At 50.8% G+C, this 15441-nt stretch overlaps 1 protein-coding gene across 2 annotated transcripts in view; it reads right to left on the bottom strand.

Moving 5' to 3' along the window:
* The window catches only part of NGEF (neuronal guanine nucleotide exchange factor), a 39980-nt gene that overhangs the window by 12442 nt on the left and 12097 nt on the right, over nt 1–15441 (bottom strand). For both annotated transcript variants that reach the window (XM_079925454.1, XM_079925455.1), the window contains exon 4: nt 1230–1390. In XM_079925454.1, the coding sequence (XP_079781580.1) occupies nt 1230–1390 (161 nt within the window). The remainder of the gene's footprint in view (nt 1–1229; nt 1391–15441) is intronic.

Raw genomic sequence — 15441 nt, forward strand, 5'->3', positions numbered from 1 at the left:
CGGCCATGGCTCACGGGCCCAGCCGCTCCGCGGCATGTGGGATCTTCCCGGGCCAGGGCACGAACCCGTGTCCCCTGCATCGGCAGGTGGACTCTCAACCACTGCACCACCAGGGAAGCCCTAAGAGCATTTTTAAAAGGGAGAGACCTCATCTTTTACGTCCACACTGATGCGTTTACAGTTGAAGTGAGATGACGATGGTGATCTGCTTCAGAACAATCCCGTGGGTGAACCCAATGCTGAAGCGTGGGCTTGCTACACTGGTGTCTCTACTTCTGCATGCTTGGGATTTTCCATAACAGAATATAAATAAATACAAAAATAAATAGACACCCCTCCCCCAGTGGGGGTGAGCAGCAGAGACCGAGGCGTCTCCGAGGCTGCTCTGGTCTCAGTCAGCTCTCGCCTTCCTGAGCCTACCAGGTGGGGGGCTGCCACGAGGATCTGGGGGCTGCAAACGGAAAGGTGGGGTGTCCATGTGGAGGGGGACCGACTCAGGAGGGTCCATGGAGAGCCACACACGGGTGTGGGTTTGCTGCTGCCCGCGTGCTACTTCACATCTGAACGGGCGGGGACGGACCAGCTCATAAAAGCTGAGTTCTGCACTTTTAGCTGCAAACCTCCCCAGGCTACAGTGAAAAGGGTAAATGGGTCTTTTATCCTAACGGAATGACGGGAGTTCATTTCTTCTTTGCAATAATCAGTCAATAGATGTCTATTCCTCCTCCACTTAAGCTCATCCCATCCTTCTTTAGGCAAAAGAAGTACAGTCCCAATTGCCACCTCCACACACCCTTGCTAACACCACGCAACCGGAGAAGAGAAAGTGTCAATCCAAGACCACGCTCCGCGTTGGCCCTCAGAGGGTCTCGGGCCCCGCACACACCAAGCCAGGGCCTTGTGAGGTCAGGATAAAGAGCAGCTCGCATGGACACCCCCGGACCAGGTCGTGACACCCGCCACTGATGTGCCTTATTGTGTGAGACACACGGAGCACCTGCGTGGCCGGGGGGGACCTGCAGGCAGCCGTCCTGTCCAGGGGGACGCGACGGGCCTCGTTGCTGGGAGATCTTTGGGTTTATGTATTTAGTTACATCTTATTACAGAAAATTCCAAACCTACAAAAGCAGAGAAGCCAGAGTAACAGGCAGTGCCGCCAGCCTCGGACGTGCCCCAGGCGAGGAGGAGGGACAGGAAGGGGCCCCACGAGGACCCGGGCAGAGGCTCACCGCTCACTGACGGCCATGACGTCCAGCACGTTGGAGAAGAGGATGTGTGCCTCGGACGGGTGCAGGATCTTCTTCAGGCGCTCGTTCTCCATGAAGTGGGACACGAGCAGGTTCAGGCTTTTGTAGTAGGAGGCCTCGGAAGTCACCAGCTCGAACATGGCCTGGGACGTGAGGAGGGCCAGCGGTCAGCACCTAGGACTCGTCTCCCCCCCTCTCTCAGATGCAAAGGTTTCATTTTAGTTTAGTTTTTTGGCTGCCATGCACGGCTTGCGGGATCTTAGTTCCCCGACCAGGAATCAAACCTGTGGCCCCTGCAGTGAAAGCACCGAGTCCTAACCCCTGGACCACCAGGGAAAGTCCCCAGATGCAAAGGTTTTAAAAGTGAAGGAAGACTGCTGTCGGGGTCTGCGTTGGCAAGGGCGCTGCCATCCGTGGCCAAGACCGCTTGCGCCGCTCACGAGAGTGAAGCCGGAGATAGCCTCGTGTCCGAGTACGGAACAAGGTCAAACACGAGGGGCCAGCCATCCGCTGGGTTCCCGACAGCTGCTGAGGGTGACTCAGGACTGTTTCCTGGTGCGGAATGGGTGAGAGAGTCAGCAGTAGAAGGACCCCACTTCTACACGCCCAGAAAAATGTCCGGAAGGAAACAGGCCATAATGTCAACCACAGGTGTCAGTAGGGGGTGGAGTTTGGGGGTGACTTTTACTCTTTTCTTTTTACCCTTTCAACTGTCTAAAAATTGAAGAATGAGCATATATTGTTTCTTTCATGGTCTTATTTTATAATGTAATTGATAAAGCAATTTTCATTTTGAAAAAAGAAAGAGAAAGAAGACAGAGAAAGAAATCCATAACCTGATAAGCTTTCTGGAGGCGCCTTCATTCTCTATCACGCTTATCACCTGATTATTGAGTCTATGAAACAGCAAACTCACCGGACCTCTGTTCCCTTACGTGTCATCTGTGAAGCGAGGGCAGTAGTTGCTGGTTCACCCTCCTTCCTTACTCTCAAGCAAACCCATGACCCTTCCTGAGACCACCCTGGGACCACCCTCACCTTCCTCTCCCCCATCTCTCTCTGCTGTTCCTCAGCTTAGGGTGGGTTCAGGTCTGGGCCCACGGTGGCTGCCCAGAAGGGACAGTGTAGTGGGATGAATTGTGCGCCCACCCAGAGCTGTGTCCACGTGCCAAGCTCCAGCACCTGTGAACGTGAACCTGTTTGGCAAAAGGGTCTTTGCGGATGTAGGTGAAGAATGTCAAGGTGAGGAGACCATCCTGGATTGAGGGTCTAAATCCAATGACAGGTGTCCTTACAGGAGAGATGCAGAGGGAGATCTGGCAGACACACAGGGAAGAAGGCCACGTGAGGACACAGGAAGAGACTGGAGTGATGCTGCTTCAAGCTAAGGAACGGGAGCCACCGGAAGCGGAAAGAGGCAGAACTGCCAACACGCTGATTTCAGGCTTCTGGCCTCTACAACTGGGGGAGAATAAATTACCACCCAGTTTGTGCTAATTTCTTACTGCAGCCCCAGGAAACAACACAGACAGACAGAGGAGCGCTGGGAGATGGGACAGCGATGAGTGTAGGGGGCCCTGGTCCCTTCCCAGCATCCCGACCACCCCACATCTCACCTCCCTTTGGGGTCCTCCATCCTCCCACTGACCAGAACCCTGACCCAGGCAGGGCTCAAGGCTCTGGCCACGAAAGCTAGTGCTGCCGGGGCTAGGAAGGATGGTGGAAGGAAGGGAGACAGGGAAGGGAAGAGGGAGGGAGGACCAGCATGTGTTCCAGACACACAAGGCGCCTGCTCGTTCCATCCTCACTGGTCCCCCAGGAAGGACGTACAGAAGTTCGCATTTCGCTAAAAGGAAACGGATGCAGAGGTTAAGCAATGCCCCAGAGTTACTGCTGGAGGGTGTGGAAGATTCAACCCAAGGTTCTTCCAAGTTCTGGGCTCTGCCCACCAGTACCCACCCCTGCTGACTTAGGAGCAGGCAGAGCGGGGATTCAATGGCGTCTGCAGGAGGCCTGGCCCGCTGCTTCCCTGCAAAGCTCGGACCCACAGCCAACCTGGCAGAGCACTTTAAAATGAGCGACATATTTGTAAGTTGGGAGCTCACTCCAGGGTGGCCCACAAATGACAGACCGTGGGCCACCATCAGAGGAGAGCCCACCGGTCCCCTAGCGTCTGTGCCTCACTCAAGACAGTGAGAGGAGGCACTGAAACGAGCTGGCGGCCTCTCTGTAACTGTCCCCGAGTCACAGATGCTTGGTCCGCTTAAAGATACGAAACACACAAAGCACATCCCGCTGGCCTCACTCACGCCAGAGCTGAGGCCTTGGCACGGAAGGCCCCACCCTCTGTTCTGCCAACGTCCAGCCAAGCCCTGCCGGGCAAGGCTGAGACCGCGCTGGGCAGGAAGTTCCCGGAATCATCTCTGTTACAGATGCTGACAACAATAATCACTTTCCTGCTGCTAAATTTAAGTTTCTTAAGACAACGTCAGGCCGTTACAGCTTGCAAGTTCTAAGCAAATGTAACTAAAAGAAGCAAAACAAAACAGCCCAAACCGAGACAGGTGAGTGTTGCAGACACCGAGAGAGGAAAACACCACCGTGCCCAGGACGCAGCCCCGCAGACAAACGTGTCCCCGAGCGACGCCTGGACGCACAGCTGTGGGATCACACGTGGGAAAGGTGCCCAGACCCCTGAGAGCATCACCATCCTGACCCCCGGGAGGATGAGGGGTCGGGGGCCGCCGGGCAGTGCCAGGCGGGCCTCTCAGCCGCTGACACGCAGCGGGCGTTGGGCCTGAATCACTGCTCCTTGATCCCGGCTGTGCCCATCTGCCACAACCTCACCCCCTCTTTCTCCGTTTATAGGCAACTAGTCACCCGTGGAATTTTGTTTTCCAGGGTGTTTGTCTTTATTTTATATGCCAAACTATTTGCCACATCAATATGGTCGTCCTTTCCTCATCAATATTATTTTTACCCTCAGTCATTCAAGCTTTTGCACGGTGTGTGGAGCCGACAGGGTCCAGGCCCTGCTCACTCGTTCATTCATTCGTTCATTCATTCGTCCGCAAACGCTGACGAGCACTGGTCCGGGCACCCGGGACTCCTCCGTGAACACGGCAAACTCCCTGCTTCCGTCCCAGGGCAGTGAGGGCAGAGCAGACAGGAGTAAAGTGCATCCCGCTGGGTGTGAGGGATGCTACGAGCAGACGGGAAGAGGTGTGTGTGAGCACGTGAGAGTGTGTATATAGGTGTGTGACTGTGTGTGCGTGAGTGCGTGACTGCGTATATGTCAGTGTGTGTGTGTGTGAGTTACTTACTGCAGAGAATCCCTCCTTGGCGAAAGCAGCCGCTGCTCTGCGGCCGGGCTGGCGGAGGCCCCGCGCTGCCCGCCGTCGGGGTGCAGGGCTCACACAGGACCATCATCCTCGGGAGCTCGGCTGGACTGACCCGCAGTTTCTGAATCACAGCTTGGTCTCCCATCGGTGCTTAGTGCTGGATTATTCCGCTTGGTATCCGCCAACAGTCATGTTACGCTTCCTGGGTTTTCCACAACCCCGCCACTACTAAGCCCAACTCCCTCCTGGGTTCTTTGCCAAGGGTAAGAGCCGGGCAGCTCTGGACCTTTCTTTGAGGGGCCAGTCCGGGTGGTTTTGCAGCCAGTGAGGGCCGTGCTGGGCCTGGTGTCCACCACAGGCCGCTGAGGAGCAGAGCTGTCAAGCCTTCGGCCTTGGAGTTAGCCAGAGAATTGCTTCATCCCACTAAGCCTCAGTTCCCACATGTGCAGAATAAGGACCACAGTCCCCAGAGGAAAGGCCCAGCTGGGGCCGGCCTGTCTCAAAGCACCTGGCAGATGTCCAGGGCCGTAATCCATCCGACATCCGTGTGTCGTCTTCACAGGACCTCAAGTGCTTCACGGATGGAGCTCCAGCCAGAGGGGTCAAGGAGGGCCTGTACCAGGAGGTGCCACTGGGTGTGAGTGCCAAAGTATGACCCGTTCAGAGCAGGGGTGTGGACACCAGGTGGAGGTGGGAGACGGGTGGTGGAGAGGGAGCTGGGGGATGGGCCTGGCGGCCAGGCCAGTAGAGGAGTCACGTGGGGGCAGAGCAGGCTTCTGCGCACAGTCTTAAGTCCACCCTGCTGGCCGCCGTGTGGGCCAGAACCACACAGCCTTGCGTTCCGGAGTCCCGGGGCTGCTCGACGCTCCTGGGCTCCGCACGTGCTCTTGCCGCTTCCCCCGCCGGCCTGTGGATGAGAAGCCATGCCTGTCTCCCCACAGGCTTTGGAAGAAATGGATTAGATTTTTCTCAGTAAACTTAGACTTTTCTCCAAAAAAAGGAAACAATGTATCAGAGAAATCACCGGAGTTCCAGCTGAGACCATCGCCACAGTCTCATGAGCTGAGAGGGTTCAGCTTCGGTCGGTGAGCATCTCCCCTTCCCCAGGGGAGTCCAGAAACTTCCGAGCCTGCAGACCCCAGGCCAGCCCCGCACCCCACGGAACAGAAGACGCCCCACAGATGCACAGAACCAGGAGCCCTCTCCCGAGGCAGCCCAGGCCTCGGTGCTGTTTGGGTTCAGGGCCCTCAGCAGCCTTGGGACTGGAGCAGCCCTGGGTCAGGCCCACCTGGACCACCCTAGTCAAGCAGTGCATTTGAAGAAACAGGGGAGACCCCTGACCCATCAGCAACGGGATGAAAGAGGAAGCCAGGACACCAAGCAAAGGCTGCTTCTGATCGAAAAAGTGAAAAAAACAGCCCCACAAAGAGCGCTGTCCATTAAGAACTCAGTTTACGGACCCACAATTTCCTGTGATCTAAGACAGTTCAGCCTGTGGTATCTCATTTTCTGACGCGGGTCCTCACGGTCCGGGCAGGCAGCTCACATCATCGGCCTCCACGCTCCACCCTGATGTCCCCATTGGTATGCGGGTCCTTCCTTCCTACAGCATCAGTGACGCTCAAGGCTGAACAGTCCTTTGCCTTCTTTACCTGCACCGTCTCCACCTTACAATTCAGATTCTCTGTGGACCCCGTATGTGGTCATTCTATTCCGATTTGGATTGGTTTCGGCTTCCTGGCCTTGGTGTCAAGGCTTCACAGTGGTCTTTGATGCCATAACCTTTATTATGATGCTGTGGTGTGGCCTGAGTCACCAGGGGTCAGAGACAAAAGCGGGCTGACCGAGGACAGACGCTACCCACCACCTCCCTTCACTACTGTTGTTGTCTGGTGTGTCACTGGCAGAGCCGGGAAGCAAAAGCATCCCCTTACCCCTAAGGGTCCCAGGAGGCACCTTCACCTCTTCCTGCATCCCAGGTTCCTTCCAGGACAGACTGTCGGCAGTGGCCGGGACTAAGCTCTTGTCTGAGCAGATGTACAGAAAGGATCTTCTCAGGTAGCCTGCCTTTGAAGAGGTACTTACAGTTAATGCGCTCATAAGGGTGAGCCCCTAATCCAATATGACTGGTGAACTTAAGAAGAGGGACAGACACCTCACACCTCTGTGTAAGGGATGCACATATACAGAGGAAAGACCATGTGAGGACACAGTGAGAAGGTGGCCACCTGCAAACCAAGGAGGGAGGCCTCACCAGAAACCAACCCTGCCAGCACCTTGATCTTGGACTTCCAGCCCCCAGAACTATGAGAATAAATGTCTGTGGGTTAGCCACCCAGTCTGAGGTATTCTGTTATGGCAGCCCAGATCATGGGACTGGAGGGTGAGGGCGGGGGGCCCCTCCTGACACAGGACACACATCCCTCAAGGAACAAGGCAACGTTAGACATTATTCCAAACTGCTGTAAAAGAGGCCTGGGACCAGAGTCCAGAGAAAGGAGACGTTCTCTGCAGTAGGCGCCCAGGTGACTGGGGAGGGGACCAGAATGATGACTGTTCATCAAGATTCTGTGAAACAGCATGTACTGCTTCCAGAAAATCACACTGGGGAGAAAAAGGCTGTTTTGCAAGATCTGCTGAGCACTCCCCGATGCCCCTTTGCCAGCTTGGGCACCACTCTCTCTCCAAATCGAGGAAACTCTTGGCTCCATTTCTCTCTTAGTCAGTACCTTCCTGTCTGAGACACACTGATGGGTGGGACACTTCATTGGTAAACAGTGGCCGTAAATGTCCCTGTTCTCTCTCTTGTCTACGCAGGGTTATCGGAGATAAATGGCACCAGCGGGCAAGTAATAGTGACAGCTGCCATTTGTCCAGCTCCTAACCCGTGCCTGGTATGATGCTGATTACTTCCAACGCGTCACCTCCCTCCGTCCTCGCTGCAATCCTGGAGGTCGCCCAACCGTCCCCACCGTGCGGATGAGAGTGCCGGGGCCACACAGCGAGTGAGTGGCAAAAGCACGGTTCGCACCCCATCCTCTTGACCTCAGGGCTCTGTGTCTTGACCGCCCTGCTAGAGACGCCCTTCCACAGAAATGCCCAGGCTTTCCCGTGAGTCTGCAGGCCTGCGGTGGCGCCAGGCTGGCAGCCCCTCTCCTTGCAGGTCAGTCTCGGTCTGCTGTTATTTATGCAGAAGCCACTTCCTTCCCACCCTAGGTTCTTTCCAGGTTCTTGATCATCTTTTTAGCTTTACATGGTGCTTGATAATAAGTTTGTTAAGCGAAAACCTAACCCAGTGCTCAAATGCGAACCAGGCCTGGCGTCGGGTCGATGAGTCGTGCCCACGACTCACAACTTCCACCCAAAGGCTCGGCTCCCAGACCCGTCCTCCTCGGGGCCGTCTGTGTCTCTTTACAAGGACACTGTTGGCTGTGCCCGTCGTTCGTCCTCCTTTCCTGGCTCCTGCTGGCCTGAATGTCCAATGCCCCATCTCCTTTACCAGGTGGCTTCCTGAAAGGCCTGGCCTGGGTGCAGCAACCAGGAAACTCCAAATGTTTACTGAGCACCTCCCAAGAGCTGGGGGCCGGGGGCTGCGGGCACTGGGGATTCCCGAGATGACCAAGAGCTGCTCCCTGCCCCTGGGAGGTCGCCGGCTCAGGAGACCGCAGCTGCTAGGGGGCTGGGGTCCGTGATGCTGTCCTGCCCTCCCCATCTCACTCATTCCACAGACATGTGCCCAGAGCCACCAGGGAGGAGGCGGCTTGGGCACAGCCAATGACAGCTCTGCAGTGATGCCCACAGTGGAGTGGGAGGGGGCTTTGCCATGGCAGGGGGAGATGGGGAGGCAGGTAGCCAGAGGAGGCTTCTGGAAGGGGCTGTCAGAGTCAAAGAGCCAATAAGACTTAGCCAGGCAAAAAGGAAAAAAAAAACCCCAGTATTTCTCAGCCTGGTCCTGCGACCACAGGTGTTTGCGAAAATGCAGATTCCCAGGAACCTCCCCAGCGCCCAGCATAACTTGTCCTTTAACAAGATCCCCAGGTCGTTCTGAGGCATGGCAGAGTCTGAGGACCCCTGGTGCCAGGGCTGGGGGCCCCCAGCCCCAAAGCCTCCCCGGGTACCTTTCTTTCGCACTTATCACCCTGAGTGCTAAGCGTTAGGGCACCTGCCCGCTGCCGGACTTCGCTGTTAGTGCCTGGAGGGTGGGAGGAGATGGACAGAAAGCTGGGTCAGAATGCCAAGGGGTTTGGGGGGGGGTCCCTCCTCGGGCTCAGGCTGCCTTAGAGGCCATGGGACGTCACAGTCCAGGCTCTGTGCCCTTGTGCTGGTGGGAGTTAGGACCACTTTGGTTGGCTGCAGGCTGAGCCCTGTGCTTGAGATGCTCAGCCCCTGTGTAGACCACAGACCCCAAAGGCAAACCCGCGGCCCCTGAGGGCCTGAGGCTGCCCCAGCCGCTGAGGCGAGCTGCCTCCCCGCTCCTCTGGGGGTGTCAGCTGGAGCCGGGGAGCGGTGTCCTCCGTCAGAGGCTGCGTCTGCTCTCTGCTTTGGGCCTTGAGCCCTTGGGCTGCCAGCAGCAGCCACCCTGGGTGGACCTGCATCCTCGCTCTGCCAGACCTTGCTTCCCACGTGATCCTACTGTCCATTAACAAAGCTTTCCTCACTTCTGCGGCTAGAAGCGTAATTCATACCCCAGAGGCATTAGAGTGGACAGAAGTGACTCTGAAAAGGCTTTTAGTTAAGAAGCAGCCCCTAGAGCCTCTCTCTCATCCTCGAATAATTACAATGGAGTCAGATTCCAGAGCCCAGGCTCTGCTGCAGCGTGGTCTCTAGTCAGTGCGGGAAATGCAAGAAGTGCCAAGACCAGGGGCCTCCACGGGGGCCACGAGGCCTCAGCGTCACCCAGCGTGATGACAGCTAGTCCCGGGGCTGCTGTGAAACTAGGGATCACACATTAAATGCGAGCTGGCATGCAGGCCCTGGGGGCCCAATGTGCCTCCACACCACCAGCTGCCCAAACCCAAGCCTTGGCCAAGCTCGCACACACCACAAGCCAATTGTTACGTTTTCTCAAGATGACCTGGTTAATGAGATAACTTACAAAAAAGTACACACTAAAGTAGACATAAAGTTTAAAAGACACATGCTTGAAAAGATGCCCAGCCGCATTCACAACAGGAGAAATGCAAAGCAAAACCACAACGCAGCATCATTTATGATCTTTCACACGGGTCCAGATAAACTCGTCGGATGCTGTACCACATTGGTGACAGGGAACCAGCACCCTCTCATACGGCTGAAGTGTGAAGACAACTTGGCAATATCTTCTCAAAATTTAAAAAGTATGTAATCTTTAACCCGACAGTTCCACTTAGCAATTCCCATAGTATTCCACTGCACAGATCTGTCTTTTATTACTATAAATAATGCTGCAATGAACATCCTTGATACACAACATTTCTAGTTGCAGTCCATCAACAGGAGACTGGTTAAATAAATTATGGAACATCATAAACGATGGAGGTCCATAAAGCTAGAAAAAAAAAAAAGTAGGAAAAGAAAAGAAAAACAAGAACGGGGAACTCTGTTTGGGCTGATCTGGAAATACTGTCAAAACATTTTGCTAAGTAAAAGAAAAAAAAGCAAGGCACACGGCAGTGTACATAGAGTTTACCACTTGTGTAACACACACAAACACGCACACACAAGCACACACACACTGGCCCTCAGGGCCAGGGGTTGGTGGGGGGAACTATTTTCGCTGTAATTCTGTTTGCTCTGTTTCAAGTTTATATCAGGTGCATAAATTATTTATCCAAAAGATTTACTTTAAAAATGATAAATGGTAACACTGTCACTTTGCTAAAGTAGGTATAGGTGCTTGCTTTCTAAATCAAATAGGAGAGGGGCTATCTGATATTTTGGGTGACGGTTCCTGTCCACCTTAAAGCATGGGGCAAAGATCCCTGCCCCCTCTGAATTTGGGATTAATTTGCTGAATTGTTAGGGTTTATCCTACAGAGAGAAATATATGATTCAATGAAGGTTGGTAAATAAAATAATCACGATTCAATTTTCTGATAGAAGTATATCATGTTAAAAACCGTAAGTAATTTCCTTCTAAAATGGACTGCTTTCTTTTGGAAAAAAAATATAAGTATATTTCAGTTCTAAGTTGTGAAAACAAGTTGAAAAACAACAAAAATACAACTCTGATTTCAGAGGCTGAGCACACTCAGACTGTGAGTTATATCCAAACTTGCTAGCTCCCTGGGAAGTCACTCCCTCCTCGTTCCCAGGGGGACGAGGCTGGAAGTCTAGTTCGGGCACGTAGGGGCGGTGCCACCTCAAGTGCCAGCCTGGGTGGACCGCCCCTCAGGAGTTACATGTAGCCCTGTTTCCATGGAGATGCTCAAAATATCATTCCCGGCTCATTTTTCGAACTGTGCACAGCCAGCCCCCCAAGATCGGGGACCATGTGGAGTCCGTCTTTATCTGATCTGGGGACACCACCCAGGCCAGCGGCAGGAGCGATTGCTCCAGGGACGGTGCTGGGTCAGCACCTCCAGCTTCCCCTTCGTTTCTCACGGTGTCAGCTGTGGCGAGAGTCAAGCGCTGCCTCATGGTTTGTCGGTTTGTCGCAGTGACTGTCCCCACCTCCCCCATTTGAACGCCTGACCCTTCCCCAGCTGCCCCCTTCCTAACTTTGTAATTTGAATATCTGTCTACTTATTTTCTCAAACCATTGTGTCCTGAAACAGTAATTGAGAAACCATTCCAAATAGGAGGGAACCAAGCGCTTCAGAAAAAGTTAAAAAACAAAAAGTAAACCAAGAAAATCCTACACAACATCTAAGACAACGCTTTCCAATTTCAGCTGTCTAATTTTTACTTTAAAAAGGAGGTGGAAAACATACAATTTTATTCTTTTTTTTTTTTTTTTGCGGTACGCGAGCCTCTCTGTTGTGGCCTCTCCCGTTGCGGAGCACAGGCTCAGCAGCCATGGTTCATGGGCCCAGCTGCTCCACGGCATGTGGGAGCTTCCCGAACCGGGTCACGAACCCATGTCCCCTGCACTGGCAGGCGGACTCTCAACCACTGCGCCACCAGGGAAGCCCCACAATTTTATTCTTAAATCCTGATTCTTCAGTGACTGATTAAGACTCAGGCCCACCAAAAGGCCATCATTTGGGGGTCTTTTCCTTGTGTGAAAGGTAGTTCATTAGGACCTGCTGCTTTTGTAGCTAAAGAAAGAGGTGTTCCAACAACAGATTGAGCTGCCAGTACAAGCTGCCCGACTTGCTCTGATAAATGAAAAGATGATCTGATGCAGAAGTCACTGATTTGGAACATAAAGTCTGAAGTTCTCAGTGTTGTGTTCATTGCCAGTTATGAACAAAATAGAAAACAGAAACTCACATTAAGCTCTTTAAAATAAATGTGAAAAGTCAGTCTATAAAGACTCAGAGAGAGATGCATTGAAGCCCGTGTGCCCTGTGCTGTTCACTACTGCCTGTGATCGCGGTTATTCTTAGGTCATCCTAACTTACTTACATATCTTGATCTCATCCACTGGAAACGACAAAAATATAATTTATTAAATATCTTTAGTTTCTATGCCCACTGTTCTATACGTGTAATGTTCTATCCTGCATTTTAAAAACAATATGTTATTCTTTCATTCTTTGAAATGAAAAACATTTCATTTCATTCTTTGAAAACACGCTTTTTAACGTTTGTGTCTTTGTATAGTTGTACATTGTCTTACTAAATAAATAATTCCCTATCATTGGGCATTTAGGGCTCTTCCTCCATTCTTCCCCTACTTTTTGCTTGAATGGACAGCCTACTAAGTATTCGTGTACACGTCTGATTATTTTTCAAGCTAAATTTCTAGAAACAGAAACACTAGTCGGTAAATAAACATATTCTTGTAAGGGGGTTAATACAAGCATTACTATGCTCTTTCCATCAGCTGTGTTCAAGAGAAGTCATTTAAAAATCCCCCCAACGCTAGGTTTTAAATATATTTATATTTAAGAGTCTGCCATTTTGAAATGCCGGTGCCTCAATGTTGCTTTAATTTGTACCTCTTTCATTACCAGTGAGTTTGATTTCTGTCCTTTTTTCATTTAATCACCAGTCACTTTTTCTATGAGATTGTTTTGCTCATTTTTCTTTAGGGTGCTTACCTTTTTCTTATCCATAGAGCTTTCTAACTGATGGAAACCTGGGTTTTGCTGATGTATACAAAAAAAACTAATTTTTGCAGGTTTATTTTATAATCCACCACCTCCCTGCTCTGCCTTATGAGATCCAGTATTTTTTACTCCCCTCAGGATTTTTAAGTAGGCAGCTGTCACTGGCAGATAAGGGTGGTTTTGACCTTCCTTCTTTATGGGTTTGTCTCTTGTTCCTTTCCTCATTGTTCTGCCCTGGCCACGACTTCCAGAGCAACCGCAGAGTCACCAAGCACTATCCTCTCACCTTTACTGTCACCAAAGATTCTTGATTAAGTAGGATGCTGGTTATAGATCTGAGATACTCTTTGTAAATTTCAGAGAGTATCCTTCTGAGCTTTGTTTAGAAATTGATGTTCTACTCCCCTTTTGAACCTCTTTGAAGATCAGGGTATTTTTCTCCTCTGGCCTATTAATATGATAAATTTTGGTTTCAAACATTATACCATCTTTGCAGTAATTTCTGTGCTCAATGTTATTCTTTTAGTGTATCTCCAGATTTGATTTACTTATGTTTTGTGTAAATTTTTGCCTTAATTCAGAGTGAGGCAGCTCTATGTTTTATTTTGGGGGAGAGGCCAGGAGAGTACTTAACAAAATGAAGACATCTAACTCTTTTTACAATGCTTTAGTTTTTAAATGAATGTACAGTAAAATTGACTTTTGGGAGCTCTACAGTTCTATGAATTTTGACCCATGTATAGATTCTTGCAACCAGCACTATAACCAAGACACACAACAGTTCCATCACTCCAAAACACCCCTTGTGCTTTCCCACTCTAGTCACAGCCTACCCCTACCCCTCACCCCTGGCAACCACTGATCTGTTCTCTGTCCCTATAGCTTTGTCATGTTCAGAATGTCATATAAATGGAGTCACGTACTGTGTAACCTTTCTGACCTCTTTCACTCAGCAGAATGCCTCTGAGATTCATCTGAGTTGTGTGAATCAATAGTTCATTTCTTTTTCTTACTGAGTAGTGTGCCATTGTACAAATGTTCCAGAGTTTGTTTATCTATCTATCTGTTAAAGGACATTTGGGTTGTTACCAGTTTTGGGCAATTATGAACAGACCTACTATAAACATTCATGTACAGGCTTCTGTGGGAACCTAGGTTTTTGTTTCCTTGGGGCAGTGGTTCTCAACCACGAACTATTTTTGCTACCTGGGTGATATTCAGCGAGGTCTAGAGACATTTTTGGTTGTCACGACTGGGAGTAGGGGTGCTACAGGCATCTGGTAGCAGAGGCCAAGGATGCTGCTAAACCTATAATGCACAGGAGAGCATCCCCCAACAAAGGATGATCCAGCCCAAATGTCAGCAGTGGTGCTGTGGAGACACTGCTCTAGGTAAGTACCCAGGACTGGGCTTGCTGGGCTGCAGGTAAGTGTACGTTTCACTTTATGAGAAACTGCCAGCAGTTCTCCAGAGCAGCTGTGCCGTTTCGTAATCCCACCCGCAACGCATGGGAGCTCCAGTTACTCCACATCCACACCAGCACTTGGTATTGTACTTGAAGTTATTTTTAGCCAGTGTGTATTATTATTATTATTATTAGTTCTAAGAATTTTTGTAGATTCCTTGAGATTATCTATGTGCACAGTCATGTCATCCACGAAGAGGGGCAGTTTATTTCCAACTTCCCTGGAGACTTTCTCTTTGACTCAGGGATTCCACAGAAATGTGCTGCTTGATTTCCAAGTGCTTGGAGGTTTTCCTGTTATCTTTTTTTTTTTTTTTGCGGTACGCGGGCCTCTCACTGCTGTGGCCTCTCCCGCTGCGGAGCACAGGCTCAGCGGCCATGGCTCACGGGCCCAGCAGCTCCGCAGCATGTTGGATCTTCCCGGACCGGGGCACGAACCTGTGTCCCCTGCATCGGCAGGCGGATCCTCAACCACTGCGCCACCAGGGAAGCCCTCACATACAGTTTTAAATTTTCTAGTGACCACATTAAAGAAAGGTAAAAAGAAATGGGGAAATTTTAATATATCTTATTTAATCCAATATATCCAGAATCTTATGTCAATGTATAATATAAAAATTATTAATAAGATAGTTTACTTTCTTTTCCCTTGTACTAAATCTGCAAAATTTGGTGTGTATTTTACACACACAGTGCACCTCAATTAGGACTAGCCACGTGTCAAGCACTCGAGAGCCACGTGTGGCAGGGGGCTACCAAAGTGGGCAGTGCAGCTTTAGAGAGTACAAAGATCAGTGAAAAGATTTTAAGTCAACCGCATCATTGTTTTCAGATTCCTTATATCCCTGTTATGTCCCATCCTACAGAAACAGTACAGCGTGTGCCACAGCTTCTGCTCACGTCTCTGACAGACTGTTCTGCTTGGCTTCCGTATCAAGATACTTCATCATAGTTATCTTTTCATTGCAAAGTGCACCTCTTGGGAACGGCCTTCCTAATCGTACAACACAACATCCAGAAGATCAGGTTTAAATAAGTAAAGAGACTGACAGATTTTCTATAAAAATGAGAAAAGATTTTTAGGTGGAAAAAGATACAACTTTCTGTTGAAGACTGTCAGCCTGTTGCCAGCTCTTTATCTGTACTAACTCATTTGATCTTCACAACCCTGTGTATGAGCTCAATTTTACAGA

This window comes from Stenella coeruleoalba (genome assembly GCF_951394435.1).
Source record: "Stenella coeruleoalba genome assembly, chromosome: 6".
Classification (NCBI taxonomy): Eukaryota; Metazoa; Chordata; class Mammalia; order Artiodactyla; family Delphinidae; genus Stenella; species Stenella coeruleoalba.